Genomic DNA, 26,485 nt, shown 5'->3' on the forward strand with positions numbered 1-26,485 from the left:
TATATACATACATATATATATGATCTGACGTTAAACTCATATCAAGCAATGCTGAGGCTGCATCTCTGTGTTTCGCCTGTTGTACGCGCTCGACACGTCTCTGGCACCGACTGCTGTCACGGGCCGATGAAGCTTCGGTAACCTTCTCATGTAAAAGTTTAATTTATATTTCCTTTATTAAATACTGTTCACAAACGAATTTGTAAATAAAATCACTGACCACTTATAAAGTGATCCGCACATACTCTAGTGTACGCCAAATTCCATTCCTTTAGATCTCGAGAGATGCGTGACAGCCATTTCTCGCGAGGTCGCTTGGATAGCTCCTTCGTGTCATTTCCTTGATGTGTAATGACCGCTGGCAAACGAAAGAATGATTTCTTGTCTATCAGCTCTGCTGCCACAACCAAAGACAGCACAAAAGTTCACCACCGATAGGTTATGCGACTCAGCCGTGCATGCCAGTGGCTTTGTGTGTACTCCAACATGGCCGACAGCTAAACTGTGACGTCACACGAGACCACTCCTATGGAGTTTTCTCTGTCTGATAAAGTTACTTCAGACATTGAGAAAAAGACTTCATGACACCTTGATTGATAACCGGTTTCCTTTTCTTCCTAAAGATGCATCTTTCCGTGCTGTTTCTGAGTTTTGGGGCATTGGTCAAATGTGGTGAGTAAAATGCATCGTCACTAAATGGAAACATTTGTAATTGGTGAGCTTTATCAATTTCTGTGTATCATGTAGAATGTTTGAGGATTATAGGGCAATGTGCAATTTATCTAGGATATGAGGGATATATATATATAGGGCCGCATGCTTGGTACCCTCATTTTTGCTAAGCGTAAGGTGTAATTGTAGTTCTTGTTAATACTTATTATTTTACCATTTTAATCATGTTACATTATTTTAATAAAATGACTGTGTTCACTGTCCGTTTAGCTACAAAAAAAGTCCTCGGAATGTGGTCCTGGAACTCTGAACGCAGTGCAGAGCGGCTAGCAAAGGACACGCCCGGCGGGCTCAGCTCAGTAAATAAAGAAAAGCCTGGATTACTACACACAGAGAGAGACTTTATCCTCCGCCTGGGGAGATGTTTTTCCACTATATCTTTACATTGCAAATTCAGAACATCATAGTTTAAAGAATAACTACATACAAGTGTTAATAATGATATTTCTTACCAATTTGTTTTTTAAAATCTACATTTCACTGTTGAAAATGGCTCAAAACACCATTTACTGTTTTAAATCTGCCCTAATCTTGCAATGCGAATCTGCGATTGAGTCTACATCATGAAATAAAAGAATGTTAAAGCACTCCACTTAGGCCCTCCTGCTCGCCTCTCCCCACACCGTCTATCGTTTTCACTTTTTTAGTATTCACTGTGTAGCAATAGAATCCCAGCACAAGCTTGTCCTCTCTTTACTGTGGACCGTAAATTAAGCTATCGGCACATTAAGAAACCAGGAGAATCTGCATTCCTCCCGGCAAAGTAGTCTCCCAGCGGTGGCACGTGAGGTGGTGGGACCACAGGGTGTAATAATGGTCTCATTTGTGGTCTGATGAATCTTAAATCCATCAAAGTCAGTGAACCACATCATTATTTTCCAAGCTACTTGTCTGCTGTGTCAAGGATTTCCACAAATGGAAGTGGGTGTGGTTTCATCGCTCAGCTCCTTGCCCACTTTTGAACATTTTCCTAAATTACACAGAGGGCGGAGTTAGGCTCAAACCTGGGGGTGAAGATGCACTTAAAGTAACGATAACTGAATGGCTTTGTGCCACATTATTTGATGTTTCATAACAACACATCAGCATCATTTTGCTCCTGTAGCTGGTGAAGGTGTAGCCCGTTTCTTGACATGAAACCTCTTTCTCCCAGGTTTTGACTTTACGAATTGTTTTTTTGTTTAATATTGGATCATTTGACCTATTTCGACAAATATTTTCCTACCCTTTGGTAACCCAAGTATTAGTCTTCGGAGGCGAAAAGTTGTCATGGAGGTCAAGAGTGTGGTGCGACGGTTTGTGTTCATGACTAAGGCTTGGCAGTTAGACTGACCAACAGTAAACAGGCGCATAACTTCTAAACAAATGCACGTACCATGACCAACCTCGTGAACTGTTTGTAGTGTACACTGTGGTGGGAGGCCCCATTGGTAGCAGCAGAAAGTGACATCATCATCAAGCCACGGAGGACGAGTGTTTGAGAAGTGGTGTGAGAATGCCTTCACCTGTGGATGTACATACATGTAATTCACACTTGTTTATGTAAAATCATAATGTCGAAAGTAGCTTTAGTTGTCATAACTGAAATGTACATTTCACTCTGAAATGTGGTGGAGTAGAAGCACTAAGTAGCATAAACGATGGGTACAAGTAGGCTATCTTTTTATCAATTTAACTTGAGTAACCACCACTGATTATTATTAATATGTCTCAGGCAGGGAAGTATTTTATTACATAATGCTGATGAAGCCACCGTTGATGCTTTTGTATCAGCTGGCTCCTGTTTCACAGTGCATTGTCTATATCTCCGTTTCAGCTGATGGAAGTGAATGGTGCTATCATGGCTGTGGTAAGTAGTACAGACAGATGCGACGGTACAATTTGGATCAAAATCATTATCGGTCTACAATAGTTTAATAACTTTCACAGAGCACACCCCCAAAAGGTGGGCAGACATCCCCGGTGCTTCCTGTGGAGAAAAAAGGCAGTCTCCTGTTAATATCGTCACCGGCGATGTTAAGACTGACCATCGCCTGCTTAACTTCACCTTTCTCAACTTCTCCTCTCAACACGTCATCAAGTCCGTCATAAACAACGGTCACACAGGTACACAAACTGAGACCGAGTACACAACGTTGCTCTGTTTTGCATCGAACACTATATGCAGTATTGAACTTCTGTAAAAACAGACTGTAACTACATAAACACTCTTCTCCATCTGTAGTGAAATACATATTGGAGGCAAATGAAGTTGAAGTGAGTGGAGGTGGACTTAATGGAACTTATTCTACACTTCAGTTTCACTTTCACTGGGGCAGTACGGAATATCATCCAGGTTCAGAGCACATGATTGATGGGCACAGATATCCCATGGAGGTACAGTATGGGTTGGCGTTTCACCTGAGGCAACATGCCTCTCCTCTTTATAAACTGCATTGTTTTGTCTTATCAACCCATGTACTCTTTCGTAGATGCACATAGTCAGTGTGAAGGAAGGCCTCTCCGTGCAGGACGCCAAGGAGGATTCAGAGGGAATTGCTGCTCTTGGGTTTTTCATAAATGTATGTCCAGTATTTCAAATCATTACAAAGAAAACTATTGATTGCTAACCATTCACTAAAAATAATGCCTTGAAAACGTCATTGGAATATTAACGTTTTTGCAGAATTTCAGCTTGCTCATTGGAAAGAAGTTGCAATTATGAAATTTGCAACTGAACACCAGCAACCCGCTGACGACTGGACTGCTCCAGATAATATTTACAAAAAAATAAACAAATGCATGCACGTCGAAGGAGTTAATTCCCACATTGTCAAAATAATGTAAGTATAATTGATGTCCTCTCCCTAAAGGCAACAGACGATGGAGATATGTCGGGACCATGGGGCGAGCTCACGTCTTACCTGACAAACATCATAGGTAGGTGTTTGTCCCTCGAATATTCTTGCAGCAGATTGGTCTGATGGAGACCTAAGACCGTTCTCATTTACCAGTTTGTACATCCTCGATTCCTTTCCTCGCCTCCACGGTTGTCCTGAACACTGTTTATGATCTTGTATATTTACTTTTAATTCAATTCACAACGTGGCACAATGTGACAAGAAGGACGTCATGCATTTTTATTCAACACCTGCTTATATGTTATAGGATTAATGTGTTTTATTGTGTGAGGCGCTACAAATGTTTGTATGAAAAGTACGACGTAAATAAAGTGTCGTATGATTCAGTGATGTATATCAGGGTGACCTGACGTATTGTGCTTTGCGACTCAGACATCAGATCATGCACATGTTGGCATCCTGTCGAACCCTGAGTCTAGTTCTTACATCTTTTCACAGGCACAGAGGTTGATATGAACCATACCATTTCTATCGATGACCTGATTGGAAATGTAGACCTCACGAAGTTCTATCGGTACACGGGCTCCCTGACCACCCCTCTGTGCAATGAAACCGTTGTGTGGACACTCTTTCAAGAGCCAATAAACATCAACAAAAAACTGGTGAGCTAACCCTCGTTAATCTCCTATTACACCTCAGCACAGAGAGGACCGTAAGGGCCCTTCAAACAGTATTTGGACTTGCAGTGTTACAGCAGCAAAAGCCCCAAAAAGTCCCCCAATTTGTAACCAGATGGCCGTGTGAACCCTTGAGAGAATATTACCTGAATCTGCAGCTGTTGTTTAGCGGTCTGCCTGCAACATCACTGTTTTGGTTCACTGTTATTGATAGAAGGGGGCCGCAGAAAGCAGCTGTTTTTTGTGAAAAAGCCACTGCAGACTACCTGCTCAGCATCAAGTTGCAAGTTGGTTTCTTCCCTGCCAGCAACATTTCATTCATTTCTATGTCATGCTGTTCCCCATGAACCGGTTAAACAAAATGAACCTCACCAGAGAACATGATGCCGGGACATACTGGTACATGGTGTGCTGTTTTCATCATCATGTTAGATCATCAGGATTGCTTTACTTTCTGCTGAATCCAACAACAAAAGATGAGACGGTGGGTTAGTACAGATAGTTGAGCCATGTGTTGTATGTTGCAGAGTGACAAATGATCATTCTCTTATCTACCTGACAGCCATCAGGCGTTGGAAGATAGACCGGCGCACCTGTCTCTGTATGTTGCCTGTGCGTCAGGTGGTTCAGCAGGTGCGTGACTGTGACCTCTACTTTATGCATACCAGTCTGTAACACACGTGCAAAGGGTAGACCGTGAGACAAAATGACTGTTTTTAAGTTGATTTCTGCAGTGGAACGTCATTTAATTACTTGCGTCTGAGTTAATTAACTGTACCATGTTTCACATGTATGTGAAAAAATGTTGTATAAAGCCTTTTGAGCCTCTGGGGAAAACTCGGCCTTATTTTTGCCAATAACTTCACTGTTAAACAATAAACATTTCTTTTGTTTCGTAGGTTCAGCGGTTTCCCATGAAGACAGGACTCGCCAATGTGTATCGGCCTGAACAACCTCTTCACGGACGTCACGTCTTCGCTTCCCCTGCAACTCCTTTACCACCCGGTGAGTTGTGAAATCACACTCTCATATAGACCAGTCGTGTTCATGACTGAGTTGACCTCTCAAATGTGACTTCTATTCTTTAGGTCATTCATGGTGCTATGAGGAGGAACCCTGTGGTATGTACAAATCTGACCACAGGTTCAAAGTGATAATGCTGTTACAGGATTTAGTTTTACACTTTGATTTTCCTATCTGTCATCAGAGTACAGGCCGGCTCATTGGCTCAATCTGCCTCACTCGAAATGTGGCGGCGAGCGCCAGTCACCCATCAACATCGAGACTCGTGACACTGTGTCGGACGAGCATCTCGACGCCTTCAATTTTACAAAGTTTGACGACAAACATGCCATCATGTACATCACTAACACAGGCCACTCAGGTTTGTTCTCTCATATTATGGGCTGTTTCCAACTCAAAGGGAGACTTATATATCCGTTTACACACACAGATCAGCTTGTCAATGATTTTCAAGAATCATTGAATCAAGAATCCCAAAACAAGGCTCATGCTTAAGTGCTGCAACGATTAATCTATTCGTCGAACACAATAATTCATCAACAACAATTTAAATAATTGTTAAATAATCAAATCGGTGAATTGCCTTATGTATGTCATAGTCAAGTTAATATATTTTGGGTTTTAGACGTGGTTGGTCCAAACAAGCAATTTGAAGGCATTACTTTGGGGTCTGGAACATTTTCAGGGGCTATTTTTTTTTTGGGGGGGGGGGGGGGGGGGCATTTTATTCGATAATTCAATAATGAAAATAATTTTCATCTTTCAGTGAAGTGTGTGTTGAAAGAGGACATGGTGGAGGTCTCAGGGGGCGGTTTGGGATACGTCTACTCCACCCTTCAGTTCCACTTCCATTGGGGCTCAGATAAGTCTGATGGCTCAGAGCACAAAGTGGATTCCAAGAGATACCCAATGGAGGTAATTGAACTCCTCTGTTGTTGCAGTGAAGGCGTGGCTTTCTAATCGATTTAGTTTTTGCCAGTGTAATACTACATGTCGTCATTGTGTCATTGTGCAGATGCACATAGTGAACAAGAGGAAGGATTTAACTCTGGAAGAGGCACTAGAGACTCCTAATGGTTTGGCAGTGCTGGGATTCCTTATTGAGGTAACATTGAGTGCATTAGACTAGTTATGTAATGAGTCAGTAGTGAGTCAAAGCATTACTACACACACTCAACACGTGTTTGTAATTTGTTACTATTTCTAGTATGAACACACTTCAAAGATTTCGACGCATATGGAAAAAATATGGCCCGAGAGACGCCTACTGTAGGGAGAAATGCCACAGAAGAGGTTATGTGTAATGAGCCAGGTGTTTATGTCTGTGTGTCTGTCCGTTGACAGATTGTGTCACTGCGATAGCATCACAACCGTGCAAGATACAGTCAAAACACGTTACAGGTATGTAGCTGAGTTCAAAATAAAGGCTGAGTTTTAAGATGAATGTGGCCCGAGGCAGAGACACAGAGCTATAAACAACTGGCAAAGATTCCATTGCTTCTGTGGTATTTCCTGCTACTGGGTGTCTCCAGCCCTCCATTTGGCCTTGATGACACACACACACAGTCACAAGGTAAAAACAATACGATGTCACTGTTGCTGCTGGTAAAAATCTGTTCCTTCAAGTGCTGTCATCGTAAATGTTTTCTATCACATTTGACACTTGGCAAACAAGAGAAGGCTGGAAAACGGTGCCAAACTAATTGGGCTCTCACTCGTCAGGTGACATTATTTACTGACAAGAATGTCACCACCTCTCATCCATTGCTAAGTGTTTCATGCGTATACATCCACAGTTGTATGTTTGAAACTAAATGACAAGAAGTACTTTTAAAGACTGTGAAATGGTTTGTCATAATCCTATTTTAAACCGATTTAAAGGGGCTGCTATGTTCATGAAAGTTCCAATGCAAACCTCGTGAATATTTGTTACAATATAAAAATCTACCACCTGTGGTCAGTTCTATAATTGGTGGAGAGTTTTCACAGTGCATATTAGGGTAGGGAACCATCCTTTCTTTTCTCTGCAGTCTAAATCTGACACTAAGAAAAGCTGTTTACGCAACAGACTCACTTCTGTGTGCTGTTTATTGTTCAGGCGACGAATGCCCAGAGCAGCAGTTCAGGACATCGTGAGGCAAGTGGTGTCGATTTCTTAAAGCAACAGATTGTGCTACTGCTATATTCAAAATGTTCCTCATCATTTACCGTGTTTGTCTCTGTAGACGCATCCCACATCTGATATGGAGGCCTGGAAAAAACTGACCAGCTATATGTCAGCTGTTCATAACATCAGTGAGTGAATACCTGCTTTGATTGCATACATTTCAAAACAAACGTGGCAGTACGTCTTGTGCATTTTGGCTCCCATGCAGGCTCGGAAGGTAACGTCACGGATGCGATCTCCATCGATGACTTGCTTGGCGACGTCAACCGAGCTCAATACTACCGCTACAACGGCTCCTTAACCACCCCTTCATGTCATGAAGCGGTGGTATGGACAGTCTTTAAAGAGTCTGTCAAGGTGGACCAAAACCTGGTACGTCCTTCTCAACATCTTGGTGCTGAAGATTTAAATGTGGTGTGCCACAATAAGAATTGCCGGTGTATATATGAGGTGATTTTATGTACAATCAACAAACGGGGTAATGAACACCATAACGATTGTAAAAAATAGTGAGCATATTATCCTGCTTGGAGGTTAGAAGAGAGCAGTTTGTTCCACGACATCACAGGATGATGAAAAACGACTACGCCGAGCGTAGCGGTAGATAATACAGAGATGCAGTGTGTCAGAATCCTGATTCAACGTGTGCTTAACAAATGCCAGTGTTATATCTGTTGTTGGGGGAAAATCTCAATAATACATTTCAACTTTAAACAGTTTCAGTTACTAATCAAAACAGAAAACAACGATATGACTCCCCGAGGAATGAATTGATTGACAAAGTCATGAAAAATTGGAACGACAGAACAAATGCGAGACATGACGAAGGTTACCTGTGGGGTCCGAAGGAACCCCAGTTGGTAGGATGAGGGTTAAAGAGGTTCTTCAGGTTTAAGTGATCTTATAATTAGTAATTGGCCCTGGTGCCCAAACGTTGGTTCTCCACTACAGTCACTGTGATTGACGGTAATGATGGCCGCTAATCTATCCACAATGAATTGCTGCACCCTGTTTTTGGACAACTCAAAATAAAATACTTCACTGATGCAACACCCTTGATAATATTGACACTATGATCTCATGCTTTGCTTTGCCACTGGCTTCCTGTAGCATCTAGGATACACTTCATACAGAGCACTTCACGGTCAGGCTCCGGCTTATGTAGCTGATCTACTTCGCCCCTATTCACCCGCCCGCACTCTCAGGTCAAACGCTCTCGGTCTTCTGTCAGTCCCACGCACACGATTTAAGCCCCGTGGTGACCGAGCCTTTGAGGCAGTGGCCCCGAGGCTCTGGAATGCTCTGCCTGCAACTCTACGCCTCGCAGATACTGTGAATACTTTTTAAAAAACAGCTCAAAACCCACCTGTTTAGGCTGGCGTTTGAGTAAAAACCCATGTCCTAGACCTGCTCTTAAAATATGTTTTACATTTTTATTTTATTTTTTATTTTATTTAATTTTTTAATTTTCTCTGTGTAGATCATTTATTGACCCTTGGGTCACATTGTGTTTTTTATGCTTTTAAATGTCTGCTCTGTTAAGCACTTTGTGATACTACTGTCTGTGAAAAACGCTATATAAATAAAATTCATTCATTCATAGTTGATGCCGACGGCGTTGCTACTTGGCAAATGGACGACTTTTTAAAAAGTCGTCCAGACTTTTCGCCTGGAAAATAACAAACTTTCAAGGATACAAAAATATTTTACAGTACACTGTCTGAATGACAAACACTTCCATGCACACATGATCAATGCTTTTGTCAGCTTGAAAGTAACCTATAACCCAAATGTGCTGTCATCATTCAAATGGCATCTTTTTTTTTTCAAAGCTTCTTTTGTGATGGCTGTTGTCTCTTCTGTTCATCCTGTCACGCCAGGCACATTGTTTACGCACGGATGCCTTCACTAGTGTAACAGGTTGTACTGCTCGAACAGGATAACTAGTGCAAGAATGTTATTTAAATGAAAGAGGCGGCCTTTTACAACAAGTCAAATTATAGGCCGTCTTTTTTTCCCACCAGATGACGATGTTCCCGACTCATGCAGGATATCACAACGTCTATCGGCCTACGCAGTCTCTTCATAATAGGAGAATCTACTCCACCAAATCAGCATCCGGTGCCCCTGTTGCCATCATGCTGCTGCTACTGCTGGCATGTCTCTGCGCCTTTTCATACAACTTGCACTTGTGAGACGATTAGCTAATCGGAACTGCTGTGAAGAAGTATATTGAGCTCATTATCGGCCTTGCTTGGAAAGTGCCGTTTCATTGGTGATTTTCATTGATGTAGTATGCAATTATATAATCTCATAATCAAGATCACATCTTTTGATTTGTATCGAAGTGGTTACTACTTGATTTAATAGTATCCCGATTTGCTTTGCTCTGTCAAAACATGCAGGAGAGTTTAAACCTTCATAATGGGAAGGTTTAAACCTTCCCATTATTTTCAGATAACAAACAGGTAAACAAGCTTTTTCAAACACTTGCTGACATTGAATGAAATACTTGTTTTTAATTATTAAAGTTGATAAGTGATTCTTAAACGCTTGTGGCCACATTGTTTATATAAAACATAGAATGTACATCACATTCCCACATTTGTTTTTTGTGGAAAAATGCTCAATTGAGAGTTTCAAACAGAATACATTCTGGGGCCCGGTACGCAGGTCAACCAGTCATATGAAGACAATCTGTAGTGAGATCACCAGCCGGATAAGGAAGAAGAAATGAAATCTGAAAAAGTATGGACAAAGCCAGAGCACCAGGAACATGTCACTGCTCGGGCAAGTGATGAGATTCCCCAGCCTGTAAAGTTGAGTTGAGTACAGAGCTTTAGGTAAAGAGCACATGGCTAAACAAAAAAAAGAATTACGATCATTAAATTGAATTTGTAGAAGTCTTTCTGTGGTCTCTGCTTCTTGGTTTGACCAAACACGTCTGTCGGAAACAAATCACAAACAAAAAGTTCCAGGAAAAATAAAGCCACGGGACAATACTCTGGGATTAAGCAGGAACTAAAGGTGCTGTCACCATAACGTGTGTTGTTCATTACTAAAACATTGTATTTATATACAGTTCTTTATTCACATTTTATGAACTTTAACACGTAGTGCTCATTCCAGATGGGTATGCTGCAAAAAGCACAGTTAACTGCTAATAAATGCATTATGAAGTATTAATCTTAACAAAGCAACACAAAAAAGTTGAACAATTACATAATAGGTAAGCTGAACTCAATAAATATGTACTGTAATGTTGTAATGAACAATTATGAGAATATATGAACGGTTAATTATTATATAACTGCTTGCAAATGTTTTATAATCGAACAAACATGTTTATGGTGATATTAGTGAATCTTAAATAGTCTTATTAACACATAATTATGTTAATACGCTTATAAGGACTTGTAAAGGTCTTCTATTTTTTTTTGATACTTTTACCATAAACAATGTGTTTAAATATCACAGCAATATGTATACTTCCCGTTGTTAGTCCGAAACAGACCCCGGGGAATTCTCTCAGGGAGGTATCCTACAGACATAGCTCTGACTAGAGGCGGTGTCAGAGCAACTTCACTGAGTGAATAAAAAGGAGGATGAGACGCAGCTGTTATCAGACGAGGTGCAGGTGCGTCAAACTCAAAGGTAGGACTCGCTGCTGCGCATCTCAATTGAAATCAGTTGTGTCCAATTGTCTGAAGAGACTTTTTTTCTGCACGATTGGTGGTCTCTGTTGTCGGCTTTACACAAGGCAGTAGCATTTTCAAATCCCGCAGTAGTTTATGATCATTTCATTATTTTGAAACAGTTGTTAAATTGCGTGCATAATTGGCGACTTGGTATTTGGCTTGTTGCGTGCATTTCAAACGGACTAAATTGATTTTATTTTCTCTTAAATATTTGCATGGCGACAGATGCTTTTTCGTGCCGATGAATTAATGTGTGCTTTATTTGTTTTCTGTTGAATTTTTCTTATTTTAGATGAATTGGCTTGGAGCTGTCCTCACTGTGTGCGTCCTCGTGTCCAGCGCCCGCTGTGCCTCGGACACAATCCGTATGAATTCATTTTTATTTTCATCTTGAATCAATATTGACTATTTTTGGATAAACTGTTTGTCTCTTTGTATATTGTTTGTCAGCGTAACTAATGTATCCCCCCCCCCCCCCCCCCCCAGCCTGGTGTTATCATCAGCCAAGCTGCAGTAAGTGATCTCCCTTTATCTCAAACTGGCCGCACTTAACATCTTAACCGTTGCTTCTCTTCAGCTACTTAAAGCCTTGCTCCTATGTGTAGGTGATTCTACCTGGCCAACCATTGCTACGCGGTTTTGCAATGGCACCCGACAGTCACCGATTGACATCGTCTCAGGTTCTGCCCAAACTGACTCCAGTCTGACTGCATTCAAGTTTGACAACTACGACATCACCACCGCATTGAAAAGCATCACCAACACTGGGAAGACAGGTGGGCGGTCGAGTGGTGTGGCCAGAAACCAGTTGTGCTTAATGCCTTTAATTGCATTTGAAGGAAGTGTATACGCTTTTAAAGAATTTGCCTGTTGGGGTTTTCAGAAGTAACGATGCAGCCTTATTGTGAGTCAGATGTCCCTCATAGTGTCGCAAAGCAGAGGTGTAGCCGGGATTGTAACCGCAGAAATGATCATGCTGACATTCTTGGTGTTATCTATTTGTCCTCCAAGTTGCCCAACAGCTGCTTGCCAATTAACCACTTTTTCTAAAGTTTCTTGATTTTAATAGTCCGTTCTTCCATGTTCCAGTCAAAGTCAACTTCAACAGCAACATCAAGATTTCAGGAGGAGGTCTGTCCGAGGACTATGACAGCCTGCAGTTCCACTTGCACTGGGGTAATGGTGCCTCTGTCCCTGGCTCCGAGCACTCTGTGAATGGCAAGCGTTATCCCATGGAGGTAGCGCACAGTTCCCTTTTCATGTTCAGCTATATGTTTTGCCACTGAATTAATATTTAATTATTTCTTCTTGATTTAACTCTCCCAGCTTCACATCGTAAACAGCAAGGCATCCTTTAATGGGAACACGACTCTAGCTGTTGCAGATAGTACAGGACTTGCTGCTCTTGGTTTCCTCATTGAGGTGAGGAAATACGTTTTTCAGTTTTTTGTAATGCCAATATACTTCAGTCATGTCTCAAACCATGTATTAGCCATTTCTTTAACTTAAGTTTCAATTCAGCCTGATTTTAATTTGCACACCTTTCAGGAAATGGCAGGTGATGCCACTGGCCAACCTGCCAGCTGGAAAAAATTGACCTCCTACCTTGCCAACATCACAAAAAGTGGTAAGGAGAGTGTTGCTTTTGTAGTGGCAAATTTGATCTAATGTTTTTGGCTAAAATGCTACAGTGCCTGCAGTGATCGTGTTTCTGCCCTCAGGTGAGTCTGTTTCATTGAGTGCAGCTGGAATATCACTGGATGATCTCCTACCCGGGGTGAATCGCAGCAGTTATTACCGCTACCTTGGCTCCTTGACCACCCCCTCCTGCAATGAGGCTGTGGTTTGGACTGTGTTCAAGGACAAGGTCCAAGTCAGCAAAGATTTGGTGAGTTGTTTTGTTTTTGGTGTGTCTTGGCATGGCCGATCCCCACAAATGCTCTAACGGTGCTTCACGTACGTAACTGGCTTAATATCGTGTTTCCAGATTGACCTCTTCAGCACAACGCTCTACGTGTCCAACGCCACATCAACTGTTATTATCAATAACTTCAGACGCATCCAGCCAGCACAAAGTGTCTCGCAGACTAGCTCTACCGCCAAAACCTGCTACTCTCTGGGGCTGATGGCTCTGAGCAGTCTTCTGGGAAGGCTTTAGAGAGTCGTCGAAGGCTGGTTTGTCAGCAATTTATGGTAATGCTGGTTAAACTGGTTTGCGTCAAGGATGCACCCTTTTCACCTCATGAAGTCTCCGACGGGCCAACGCTCCAGTCAGGTGTCTGAGAAAGGGGTGCATTTACACTGAGTTTACAGGGTCGATGTGGGAGTACTTGTTTAGAAATGCAGCAATGTAATCTGTGTATTTAGTTGCATTCAAATCTGCCAATGTGTATTGGCCTAGATGGTTAAAACTCAAGTCTGTACCAAAGATTTTAGAGAATATGATTTCATTTTTAAGTGGAGTTTTGTACTTTAATATTCCTTTTGTATTGGAAACTTATTTGCCTTCATTTTTTTCTTCATTAGTGCAGATGAAATGTAGGCACGTTGCCAAGCTTAACTTATGAAACCGCCTCTGTCATTTGGTGTAATAAAATATTCAAATGTCACTCAATTGAATGAAGACTATTATTTATGACTATAATGTGTATACATCACACTGGTGTCTTTCACTTCAAAGGTCATACTTACATTTTTTGCCACTTTGCTTCCTTGGAAATGACGTCTGCGAGGGTGTTTTGCTTCTAGCGTTCTCCAAATACCTGAGTCACTGACAGCTGACCTGAACAGCTCCCACTTCAAGAATCGAGTAAATAACTCTGCACAAACCTTGTATAACTTCAATGTGCCTTGAACAAAAGATTCAATGGTTGACTAGATCTGTTAACAGTGTTCCGTGTTGAAGATGAAAGCCTTTGAAGTATGTATGCACAATTTTCCATACCAGCGTAAAGTTCGACGCAAAGTAACTAATCAAAACATGGAACTACAATAAACGCTAAAAATCAAGTTCTCACTTGTGTATCGCTGTACTTTCAGATTTGTTTGCCAGACTGTAAAATCATAACTGCTTCTCACGCCTATCCAGCCATCTAAATGAGTGACTATAATCAGTTTTCCTCCACTATATATCTGACCTGCTGTAACTGTCTGACTTGACGGCACTAAGAAATGTGTTTCTGAGAGGCGTTCCTAATGGCGATGCCAATCAGCGGTCTAGGACATTCCACACAGGACCGTCACTGGAGACTGTTCATATGTGCACAACAACTCAGCCTTTTGAAGGAGCTAAGGTCGAGGGATGATTAACGCATCACAAAGTAATATCAAGAACTCTTGACATTTTAATCATGGTACTGGCTCATAGTCACTCAAACATGGACCCATTGAGTTCTTTCATACAGACCTGTAGCAACAGTGCAACATACACTCCATACCTTTTATAGTAACTACAATATGGCCTCCAAATCTCCAACTAGGCAATTTACACTAAATAACCTCAATTGATATATAGCACTACAGGTTATAGATTTAAAAAAAAATCTTTTATGGGGTGAACTGTCCCTTTAAGGATGAAATGATTTACTGTTACATCTGCAGCGCTTTATTAATCCACCTCAAAAGGACCCCAGTGACTAAATTAAATAATCAAATACAAGAAAAAAAGACTGAATACCTGTTGCCGTCACTCTGCTTTGAACTCTAACCACGTAAACGACTGATTGAATTCAACTGCTCTGCGAGCCGACGTCTCTGTTTGCAGAACTGTTGCAATAATAACATCACTTTGATTGTCAACACAGACGACGATTTTTCTTCCTGATTGCGTGAAAATCATTTACATGTACAATACAAAACAAATTTAAAAAACAAACTACAACACACTGAGTTTAACTAACCATATTTCTGATTGTACTGTACATGCTCAAACATACTCGAAAAAAAATAGCTCTGATAAAGAAATTGACGATTGCACTTGTGTTTGAGTGGCCAGTTTACTGTCCAAACATGAGGTGGTTTTGTAAGAATGAGGTTGTTTTGTAAGACCTCATTAGGAGGGTCGGGAGTGCTGGATTGGCCGTGTCGAATTTCCATTCATTCTCCTATACAGGCTCCATGTAATCCAACACTTACTCTTGAAAAAGGAGGGGGATATTCTATAGCAGGACAGAGGGAGGACGCAAAATGTACTGTTTTCAGGCGTCAGCGATACGTTCTGATAAGGCAAAGTATTTACAGTAACACAGGCCTCAAATGCCAAAGCTAAGGCAGATATTTAACATTTTTCTGACACTAGTATGTAGAGTGTCAGTACTACTTATTTTCTCATAAAGGCATGAATTACCAATAGGACAGTGATCAGTAGGATCCAGCTGCTTCTTAGAAATGAAGATGATCCCTTCAGTTCACAGTTGCACTCCTTTGGGATTCGAGGAGTGGGGGTTGCAGGAGGAGTTGGACATCTGAGCCAGTCTACTGCGATCGATTTAGGAGTGACGACTTCTTGGTTCATTCCTCCGTTCTTCAGCACCCAGTAATGGTTGTCCTTGAAGAAGTAGGCATCTCCTAAAGTGCAGCAGCAGCAGTGTGACACTTATTCCTTTTTGTTCGCATTGCACATTGAAAACAATATCAGCCTGCATCTACATCAGCACTACGAGTCGTCAAAAACTCCACAGGGTCCCTTTAAGGAAAGAATACTTCTTGCACAATTTTAAATACAAATTTAAAGATTACAAATGTCCAATAGTCATGATCAGTTCTTTTCCATCGCTTTAGTACTTCATACCTTCCACACCAAAATGCAATCCCCCTAAAAAAAACCCCTCTTGGTTTTGTTTATTTATTCAGCACTTGAGGCAGAAACTCATCACATATGCATGTTGCCTCTGAACACAAGATTACCTGTTCCCCAGCTGATGATGTCATCCATGTGGGTGGGCACTCCTCCCCAGAGGCTGTTGTTCCGCGGGTAGCCCGGCTCCGGCTGCCGGGTCACGCGTTGGCCTTTACGGCTCTCGTCGAACCTCCAAAACCTCCCACCGTTGAACAGGTAGGTCTTGCCGTTGTGGGCCCAGATGAAGGCTGCCTCCACTCTGTCCACCAGCACCCCGCTCTTTGTCCTCATGCCCCATTCGGAGATGGGCCGAGGGTAGCCACTCATGGCGTCCGTGTCCTTGAAGACCCAGTACAGAGATCCTGAACAGACAAAGGAAAGTCAGAAAGACGTTTGTCATAAATGGTTTGTCATTCAAGGGCTGTTGGTATTGCAATGTCTTTAGGATTTTGACATTATTAGTTTAATGAAGCTCTTGTTCGACACGGACCATACAAACATTTTTCTCTTGCTCAAAAAATTGATTCAACAAGACCAGAGGATTTTGCTTCTCACCAATAAAGAAGACGATGCTGCTGTCACTCTTTCTCTCGTACACTGCATCCACCTTATTCGTTCCCGGCGGGAGGCCGTTCCAGAAGTTTTTGATCTGAGCCGGCTTGAGGGACACCAAAGACCTGTCTCGCTTAGTTCTCCAGAAGTGTGCACCTTTCCAAGAAAAGAGATGGAACATGACACGTGTCCCTCGCTGTGCACAGACACACTATGAAAGAGGGGTTCACCAAGTGTATCGATGAAACTAAAACACCAGCTAATTCTGAATTTGCATGGTTTCTTCTCACCTTTGAAAAAGAAGACCTCTCCCCTGATATTTGCCACTGCATCAAAGCCTCCCTGACAGCGCTCGTTGAATGAGGGTTCAGAACTGGGACAGAAAAAGTTCACTCAAATTATATTTTGTAGGATGTAGTTTGATAAGAAAATCACTAGAGGGTGCAACACGACCAAACACTGTCACAGGGAGAATCGATCGGAAGACTTGTATCGACATCCACTGGTCTTAAATTACTCCTCATCCTTCGTGAGTAAACAGAGTGATTTGAGAGGATATATGGTGTGTAAATGCAAAAAGTGCTTATTGTCTGGATGCATGTAAAGGGATGGTTTCCTCTGGCTCTACTCACGGCTGTGTTGGTCTTGGAGGAGGTGGACTGGGCAGGCGTGGGAGGTCAGGATCACCACCTCCTGGTGGTCCGCCGTCCTTCACACCTACAACAGAATGGTGACAGCAGGCAACGTTGAAGAGGCGGTGAACGCTGATGACAGCGCTGCAAAAATTGTCCAAGCAACCTACATTCTTGTCAGTAGCCAGGGGAAGTTTGACACACAGGATGCTTTCTTTTTCAGACACGGAAGGGAACAGTTGAAATCCGGTTTGTGTGTGTGCTTGATAGTACAAATCATCACAGTCAACAAGTAAGGATTAGCTAGTTCAGGGCCACTTCCTGCATTTTTGTAGGAAATCACAAGGCCATAGCCTACCTACCTGCCACAAACAACCAATGGTGCTATTTATCTGGACAGTGAGGATTTCACACAAGAATAAATCAAGGAATATGAAAATAATGAACAGGATGAAAGGCCAGCGTGACACTCAGATATTCATGGTGCCCAAAGGACGAAGCAGACTGACCTTGTTGACTACCTACATAACTAATGACATCCGCCTTAGCCGCTCTTTGTGTTTAGTGCTAATTTAGCATGCTAACAGGCTAAACTAAGATGGAGAATATGCTAAACAAACGTGCTGATGTTGGCATTCAGCTCAAACCATTGTTGCCAAAGTACAGCTTCACAGAGCCGCTAGCACGACTATAGACTCTTATTCTTGCTTCTCCACATTGTATTAACTTGCAAACCTACTTTTGACTCCTTCCTTTTTTTCAAATATGTTCCTTGTGGGTTCAATTGAATGTCAGTACTTGTATAAGCCAAAATAAAAGCATATCATGAAGCAACATCCTGTAGAATTTCCGGAATAAACCGTAAACTATTCTAAGCTAAGAGTCAACACGTTTGTCTTTATATTAAGATTTCAAATCTGACAAATACACACACAGACATGGAAAACACATATCAACACATACTGTAAGTTCAGTAAATATCACAGATACTGATACTCTGTACTCGGATCCAGATTGTGGTCAACTGGTGACTGACCATAAAGCTGCTGGATGGCGTGCTTGTCGTCCAGGGCCAGCCGGTAGTTCTGGATGTCTTGTACAGGACCCTGGTAGTAGGGCCTCATGATGGACGGGTCGGACGAGGAATGGGACAGGCCCAGCGAGTGCCCGAACTCGTGCACTGCAACTGTGAACAAGTCTGTGCTGCCACTGCGACCTGAGGATGTGTGAAGAATCTGTGTTACTGGATCACATTAACAACCATGATTTGGGAGCTCTTTGGCTATTATTCTCTGTTATTATTCTCTCATCATGAATCCATCCGTCATGATTTCAATCAGTAAATACCTCCATTGCTCCAGATCTCATCATTATCAAAGTGTGTGTCACCCGCCACTGCATCCCTGCCAGGGAAGAAGGCGTGGGCCAGGGTGCCACCCTGGCCGTCAAAAGGGTACCCGTCGTCGTGAAGCGAGCGGGCAAAAGTCACTCTGATGTCCCCTCCAGTTGCCGGCCCCCTGATGTCACTCGGCAGCCGCCGGAAACTCAAGGGGGCCTCGTCGCTCCAGGCTTTGAAGGCGTGAGTCAGGATCACGTCCACGCTGCTGCTGGACAGGTCGGGTGAGAGGGAGGGCGAAGGGTAGCTGTGGACACTGCAGACAAGAATAGATTATATATTGTAACAAAGTTGTAGACAGTTTTAATTCACCTCTGAATCTGTTCACGGTGCATTGTGTGTGAGACTTTTGTTTTGTTTTACGCTCTCGTTTTTGTTCCAAAGTTCATCGAGATTGAGTCTTTCAAAGAAGTTAACGTTTCTGCAACTTAAAGGGACAGTTCGGTTTTTGAGAATGTTCCTATTTTTGCTGCTTAACACAAAGTTAAAGGATAGGTCTGGCAATATTCTGCGTTTTTGTTATTATTGTCAACAAATCCATTTTAAAGGATCAAAACCAACCAGTATAGCCTGTGTAGCCAAAATCTGTTGTTGTGTATTTGTGCCACAGAGCTGCATTGTTGTTCAAAAGCACATCGATGACTAAATGGCATTGGTGGCATGTTCCTTTCATTACTATGAGCGTGGGCCCCGTAGTTCATTACAGATCAATCACACATACACCCTCCTGCTGCTGTAAGGTCCTGTTGCTGTAAACTCCAGCACAAATTGGGTATTCGTCCGTAGCGAAAACAAAAAACACAAGAAAAATGTAGAATACCACCAGCCTTATTTTATTTCACGATTAAAATATGTATTTTTATATCACCTTGTATTTCTTCTGCTAATGTGTTTTATGTCAAAAGGCTATATTGATACGGTTGTGGGACTATGGACGAAAACAAAAGACTTCCCCAAAAAACCTAACTTCCTCTATTTAGGTATCCTTAATCCTAATATACCGGTAGTTGGCTTTAAAACATAACATACTTTGTTATAATTAAAATCTTGTTTGGCATTCAAAATGGCGGCTGTAACTTTTTAATAAATGTAACAAACACCAAACTCACTTGTGGATGCCACACAAAGCTCTGTGATTCATACAGGGATGACATGAAACCACAAAGCAACATGACAGGGAACACACCTCCACGTGATGTCTGTCTTGTGCCACTTAAGGCCTGACAGGGCGTATCTCTTCCTCCTCCTCCTCCTCCTCCTCAGCATGTCCTCATTGCCAACAAAATCAGGGAGAGAGCATCGAGGCGTAGACATGAGTTTGATGGTTTCTTTGTCTGGAAGAGAAGTTTGTCACGCATGCTGAAACTAAAAGGCAGATTACACCCCAGATATGTGAAATCTCATATACACATCATATATTGTCCTGATAGATCCATGTTTAGAGGTTGTTACCGAGAACCCCGGTTTCCTGGACCCCGCCAAATCTCTGCATGAGACGAATGGCTTTCTCAACCCCCTCTTTGGTCTGCAGTTTACTCGTGCGCGGGTCGGGAGGAGGAAGGTAGCCATACCTGCTCAGCCAATCCTGCACAGAAAACCAGAACAAATTTGGTCATTTGTGATTTTTATTAAAATTATGAGCACAGCACAGGATGTTGGGTCATAAAGATATAACACATTCATTTCCTTTGGTGGTAAATAACTTCTCAAGTAAAGCACCATTAAAACACACCTAATCAACAGCAACACTAAAATCCATGTCTTAACACCAGTCAACATTAAGATTACTGGCAAATGCTGTCATGTAGGGTATTTATTACTACAGATCAGATCCTCACAATGGAGAGCGTCAGCCTTTTTTAATATCATCTGTTGAGTGAGGTATTTGATGGGATAAAGGCTGCGTGCATTTGGCAATTGGCATATGGTGACGAATATGGTGTGAAATGTTTCACGCTAATCGCGTATCTCGATCAAAACAGATTTTCATGCATCTGCTGCCCAAAAAAACAGCAGCATCACACAGAATGTGGACCAAACATGATGACTTTCATGGTGGCAGGAGTTAAACTTTACTTTTTTCTTACACACGACATGCAAAGTTGCACAACAATAAGACGTTTGTATGTCGTTTTTGAGGAAGTGTTTGAGTGAACTGGACAAAGGAAGCTCGCAGATTTCTAAATCGTGTTGCCTTTCAAACCTTTTACCTGACAATAAGTGTAACATTGTTAAAATACACCACAAAATATGGATATGATGCCTTTTCTTCATGCTTTTTTAAACCTCAGGATTCATATGGAGGATGCCTCCATGTGCACCATGTCTCTCTGCCACATCGTGACACCCTGATTCTCATATTAATAGATACAAACATGTGTATGGCCCACACATGTACACAATTGAATACAATAACACATGCAGGAAGGTACGCAAAGGGATTTTTCTCAAAAGCCTGCTGATGGTTTGAAATGTTACCAACTTCATGAATAAATATTTAAATTGAAAAGAGTATATAAAATGCTTCTATGACCCACAATTAAAAATATAAAGTGAAATCAACAAAGTCGACTAATCACACCAAGAATTAGACTGAGCAAAATCAAATATGGCATATAGATAAATATAAATACAACGCTGAATCACAAAACAAGCTCACTTACATAATTCCTCAATAATCGATGGGCAGCCACACACACATTGAAGAGTTTTAGTACAGTTACATGTTTCTTTTCTCTCTCTAATGAAGACATTGAACTCACCACCGCTCTGTACTGCTCGATCAGCGCTGATGCGCTTCCCGTTAAGGTCAAAAGCATCAACAGCATACGACCCAACTCCATTCCACTCCCTGCAAAAAAAATCAAATAAACGCATCATTGTTATCACAACACTTATCATTTGGAGAGTAAAAGAGACATATCTTGTTTCTAATTGCACCAGCTCTCTCCAAAACCAACCCAAACAAAGCTCACCGTTGTTTCTGCGTTGGAGCTCCAGTCTCTCTTGGGACTAGGCTGGGCTGGGCTGATCGATCATCGGCTGCTCTCTCTGGCTCTGCCCTCCCTCACGCAACAGCAGAGCGAGTCGTTTGCCGCTTTCAATATCCGCCCATAACAGCGCGCATCGTATATATCTCTGATCGGAAGAGGGAGCACATGGTGCGAGTCGCTACAGGTGCATGTGAGCAGATGAAATGACATTAGGAAGTTCTCTTCCATTTGGTTTCCATTTTTCAATCTCTAAATTAATTAATTTAGGACTGAATGTGGTTCTACATATACAAATATGCTATACCATGGCTGTAATCAAGTATTTATTTCTGCTGTTATTACTTCTGCTATTATAAATGGTATACCATTTGTATTGGTTACCCATGATGTCTAGTTGAACATACTAATCAACTGTTATTACATTAATACATAAGTAAGTTATATTTAAACGGATTTAAATGGTATACACTTCCTTGTGGTCAATCAGATTGTGGTCATTTGATGAAACAACTTTATTTGGGGAAAAGCACCACGTCTGTGCCATTCTGCCTCTCTGTCCTGCTGCCACATTCCCACTTCCTGCAAACCCGTTCATTGCCATTCTCCTCCTGTCCACCAGATGCCCTCAGACCTTTCCAACCTGCTCCAATCACCTGATTCCTCATCCACCTGCTCACCTGTTTCCACTCTCCCTCATCAGCCCTGCACATATAACTGCCCAAATTCCTTTATCAGATTGTCAAAGTGTCCATGGGTGTCTTGCCTTCTATATAGCGTCTGTGATACCTGAAACCGTTTAGATTTTTTGATGGTTTGAAGTGTGTTAACTGCCTGTTTTGAACTGCTGTGTGATTTTTAGAACTTTGGATTTCCTGCCGTCCTCTTTTGATGTGTTTGCCTGTTTGGACTGCTTTCCCGGTTGTGACCCTTGCCTCCCTCATGATTCCTGTGCCGGCCTGTAAGCATACACATTCACTTTGGCATTACATCGCTGCGTTGATCGTGCCTGCCTGCGTTGTCTGTGTTTGGATACAATCATCCATCCCCAGAGTTGTTACAATGTGAGCACATGTACAAACTGCAATGCTAACTCTCATACAAGTTGGCAAGAAATTAAATTGCCAAACAAACAAACAGTGAACCTGGGGCTTTTGGGGCCCCTGGAGGTCAGGGGCCTGTGGTGCCCACTTTGCTGCGTTGGTAATTCCGCCTTGTGGCCAGGCGTTCCTATTGCCTGATATTACCTTATTCCACATGTTTTAGTATCAGAGTATACGTTATCTGATGAGTAACAAGAAGTGTATGTTTGTTTTTAGTAGAGCCATATGTACCACTGCATAATGTTGGGTTCCCCACATCTGTTCACCTGTTTCCCCCCCCCCCCCCCCCCCCCGGTTACATGGCCTCATGCCTGGTGAATCACCTGTGTCTGACCTTGGAGCTAAAGTGCTCAGCAACCACAATATCCTGCTTTCCACTCTTAAGTGTAGATGACTTTGATAGTAGTTTCAGGACGCCCACACTGTCTCTGTCTGAATCGCTCCCACGTTGAGAAATTTTGGCTTTTGCTGTCAATTAATTATTAATCATGTTTATCAAGTTATTATTTTCCTCATAATTACTGGTAAATTGTTATTGTCTTGTATTTTTGCCCTCCTAAATGATTTTAGATGGCTTCGTTATGAATTGCACTAAAGTACAATGTTCTTTTGATATGTTTTCATGGTGTTAGTTTACAGAAGCTTAAAAATGAAATAATATTTAAATAATTATAATCCAGAAAACACTGAAAATAAAATTCTGATTCGATTATATATTTACATTAAAATTGGCACTCCTGAACATCTATATATGTTAATCATCATGGAGATTTTATTTTACTATTTTGTCAATGTTATTCAAAACAAAGTACTTATAATACATTTGGGGGAAATTGATGACGCTGCATTAAGCTGGAGTGCACCGACATCTGGGATCTCATCTTAGAATCCCATTATGTTCATGAGTGTGTGTTCATTCTCTCTGCAGAGCATCTGGTATTATCTTTCCCTCTTCCTCCTCTCCCTTCTTTAATATCTGTGCATCCTCCAGGGGCCGTGTAAGTGAGTCATGCCATTAGCACAACATGCTGCCCTGCTAATGGTTTGTCCACTTCATGACCGACGCTGCATTCAAGGAGTGTGGATTTAACTGTAAATGTTGGATAGTCTCTCTCCCCCACACTGACCCAGCATTTTCAATCCAAGCCCAAAACAATAACATGGAAGCCTACATCATATGACCAACATTCTTTCTAATATCTATCCTAAAGAAACAACACCTGCATCAACTAATATTTGGCCACCTGGGAGCAGCTATAAAAGTGTAAAAAACACTGACAAAACACACTCCAGCACATTCCTCAAACCCCCTCTCACAGACACTTAATGCATGAAATGACTCCTACAAGTAAACATACTGCATCACATTATATACATAATTAGGAGTGCTTTAAAACTTAAATTCCTCACAGATGCAAAACGAAGTACAGTGTAAACACTTCACAGACAATAACGTTGTGTCGTGTTTGAGTTGAGAGGTGAAAAAACAGAAGGTATGCCTACGGAATGCTGAGTAGAAGTGAGAGGAGCTGCATAGTTTGGTGATAATCCTGTATGGGTTCATCACTAAGCGCGACCCTTTTTAAATACAAGTGCGTTGTGATCCGTTGCAAATAAATAAATGTTGATTCACAGCAGCACATCTTCTTTATCTCATTACATGTGTTGATGATTATCTTTTAAGAAGTTTAACAACAATTCAATTTACACTAAATACTATTTTCACATGTTGGATTTGCCCAAAAATGTAATAAATTGTTGTATTTGGGTAATGGTGATAATATAAGAATACTTTTTTTCAAGTGTTTGTAGTTCAAACTCTTGTTAAATGATCAACCTTTAAAACTTGACCCACACATCAGAAATAAAGGCCCCTGAATACATACTCATGACACACCGTTTTATTTTCATTAAAGGGATCCAAGGCCTTCACAAAAGGGTTGACTCTTGGTAGCTATACAGTACTAACACAACACACAACGACAACAGAAACAACACGGAGGACTTGTGTGAACGAGTGAAAAGACAAATAAATAAGAGTTGAAAGACATTTCATATGAGATTAAACTGAGACGCATCAACAAAAACGAGTCAGAGGAAAGTGAGCAGAGGTTCAAACCCTGCAAAGTAGCAACGCTTTTGTACAATACTCCATTCATTTCTGCAAGTAACTGATTGTCTACAGCGGCTCATTTTTGGTCATGCACGGTTGATGTCATTGCAATTGTATCGACAGTGTTGCATTCATTTCACAGTTTTTTTTTAATTCTTTTTTTTTTTTAAGTCTCCTTTACCTCCCAGCTTTGATTGTCAGTCTCTGTTTGAAGGCAGCCTCTTTGTTTGCTCTGTAATGATTCTTGATTGTCTCTGGCTGATGGATATGGTTCATTGTGTGAGGTACAAAAAAAGTCCCTGCCAATCAAAAGTGTGGTTCACTGCTGAATCTAAAATGCAATTGCTTCTGTTTTAAGATCGACCAGATAAAGTCTTCATATATATATATATATATATATATACTGTATATATAAAACAAAGAGAAAATGTAATTGTTTACTGTAGTTTTTGGCAAAAGTCATCTAGGAAACGTGTAAATGAGTCATATAGTTATGTTCAGTATCGGACACTATCTTTATTGACATGGTGTGTCCCTAATGACGTCGTTTTTTTGTGCTTTGAGGATGATTCGAGTCCACAACGTGCTACAGTCTTCCCTCCAATAACATCCGACAATATTCCAGTTATCTTCATCATACACAGATGTCTGTACAAAAATATGCAGTATCAGTCTTAGTGTAATGTTGCTGGCAGGGTAGGCAGGATTTACTTTTTTCATTGAAAGTTTTTAAGTTTTAGTAAAAGTGATTGCCGTTAGCAAGTTGAAAATCTTTAAGGTAGCCTCGCACAGCTTATGCTTATGGAACAAGCTTGCTATCACAACATCACTGAGCTGCTCAAGTAACAGGAAACTCTGGTTACACTTCACAATACAGACATCTGCTGGCATTTACATAGTACCACTGAATCACACATCAATTTCTGTGTGGAATTATAATCACAATCCTGCCATTTGCTCAACACGTATGAGGAAAGAAAACTACTTTTTCTACTTTTGATATTTGAAAAATTCAAGTTCATGAAGCTGTCTTTTTATTCTTTTTTTTTTTTATGAACTTGGCAGACATTTGATGTACTGAGAGCTTGTAGTAACGTCAGGTCGGATACAATTAGTTTCAACATGTAACAAAATAATCTAAACTCAAAAGTACTTTTACTGGCTTTTCAGAGCTTTCAACCACATCTCAACAAGTTTTCAGTTGTTTTATCCAGAGTACATTTACTTTTTCCCAGTTTTTTTGGGAAAGTAAAAGCCCAAATGTAAATATTAAAATATGGTCCAATGCTAATTCTCAACTATCTGGTAATAAAATACGCTGTCACATGTTGCATCTCCACAGACAATGTGACCTAAACCCTAATTTAAGTCTGATCCTAATCCTGACTCTATTTTAATCCTAAACACACCTCAAACTGATCCTATTTCTAATCCCGACTTCAGCCCTATGATTAACACACGATCCAAACAAAAAAGTGCAACTTGATAATACTAAGCAAATACCAGTATGACCAGAGTACTGTCAAGTGCAACCAAAGCTGCTCTTGTCTGAATTTGTAAACATTTAATGCATTTCAGGGTCTGCAACTCGTTGAGGCCCTCTCTATAGCTCAGTCCTGTGCTTCCTTAAAAACCCGTGTCACCCCATATTGTTTTCTTGACACTTTTTTTGTTACGTGCCCCCTTTTTTTTGTTTTTCTTCTTTTGTTGGCAGCCATTGTCTGT

General features: G+C 41.3%; 2 protein-coding genes across 2 annotated transcripts; one reads left to right on the forward strand and one right to left on the reverse strand.

Annotated features, from left to right (window-relative positions):
• Nucleotides 1–2,372: 2,372 nt before the first annotated feature.
• ca15b (carbonic anhydrase XVb) lies at nucleotides 2,373–13,705 on the forward strand (the record flags this gene model as incomplete). Its single annotated transcript, XM_079294039.1, has 21 exons — nucleotides 2,373–2,382; nucleotides 2,662–2,838; nucleotides 2,957–3,108; nucleotides 3,204–3,293; nucleotides 3,585–3,651; nucleotides 4,071–4,234; nucleotides 5,149–5,254; nucleotides 5,457–5,633; nucleotides 6,039–6,187; nucleotides 6,288–6,387; nucleotides 7,648–7,811; nucleotides 10,942–10,975; nucleotides 11,077–11,093; nucleotides 11,430–11,502; nucleotides 11,624–11,650; nucleotides 11,743–11,913; nucleotides 12,227–12,375; nucleotides 12,464–12,559; nucleotides 12,686–12,764; nucleotides 12,859–13,025; nucleotides 13,125–13,705. The coding sequence occupies 21 exons, from the start codon at nucleotides 2,373–2,375 to the stop codon at nucleotides 13,293–13,295; spliced, it is 2,340 nt and encodes a 779-aa protein (XP_079150165.1). The 3' UTR covers nucleotides 13,296–13,705.
• Nucleotides 13,706–15,455: 1,750 nt separating this feature from the next.
• Nucleotides 15,456–21,397, reverse strand: mmp25b (matrix metallopeptidase 25b; the record flags this gene model as incomplete). Its single annotated transcript, XM_079293911.1, has 10 exons — nucleotides 15,456–15,703; nucleotides 16,043–16,336; nucleotides 16,530–16,682; nucleotides 16,817–16,899; nucleotides 17,159–17,243; nucleotides 18,195–18,374; nucleotides 18,506–18,810; nucleotides 19,741–19,888; nucleotides 20,007–20,139; nucleotides 21,317–21,397. 10 exons carry the CDS (start codon nucleotides 21,395–21,397, stop codon nucleotides 15,456–15,458), a joined length of 1,710 nt encoding a protein of 569 aa, XP_079150037.1.
• Nucleotides 21,398–26,485: the final 5,088 nt, after the last annotated feature.

Source organism: Melanostigma gelatinosum (genome assembly GCF_949748355.1).
Source record: "Melanostigma gelatinosum genome assembly, chromosome: 21".
Taxonomy (NCBI): domain Eukaryota; kingdom Metazoa; phylum Chordata; class Actinopteri; order Perciformes; family Zoarcidae; genus Melanostigma; species Melanostigma gelatinosum.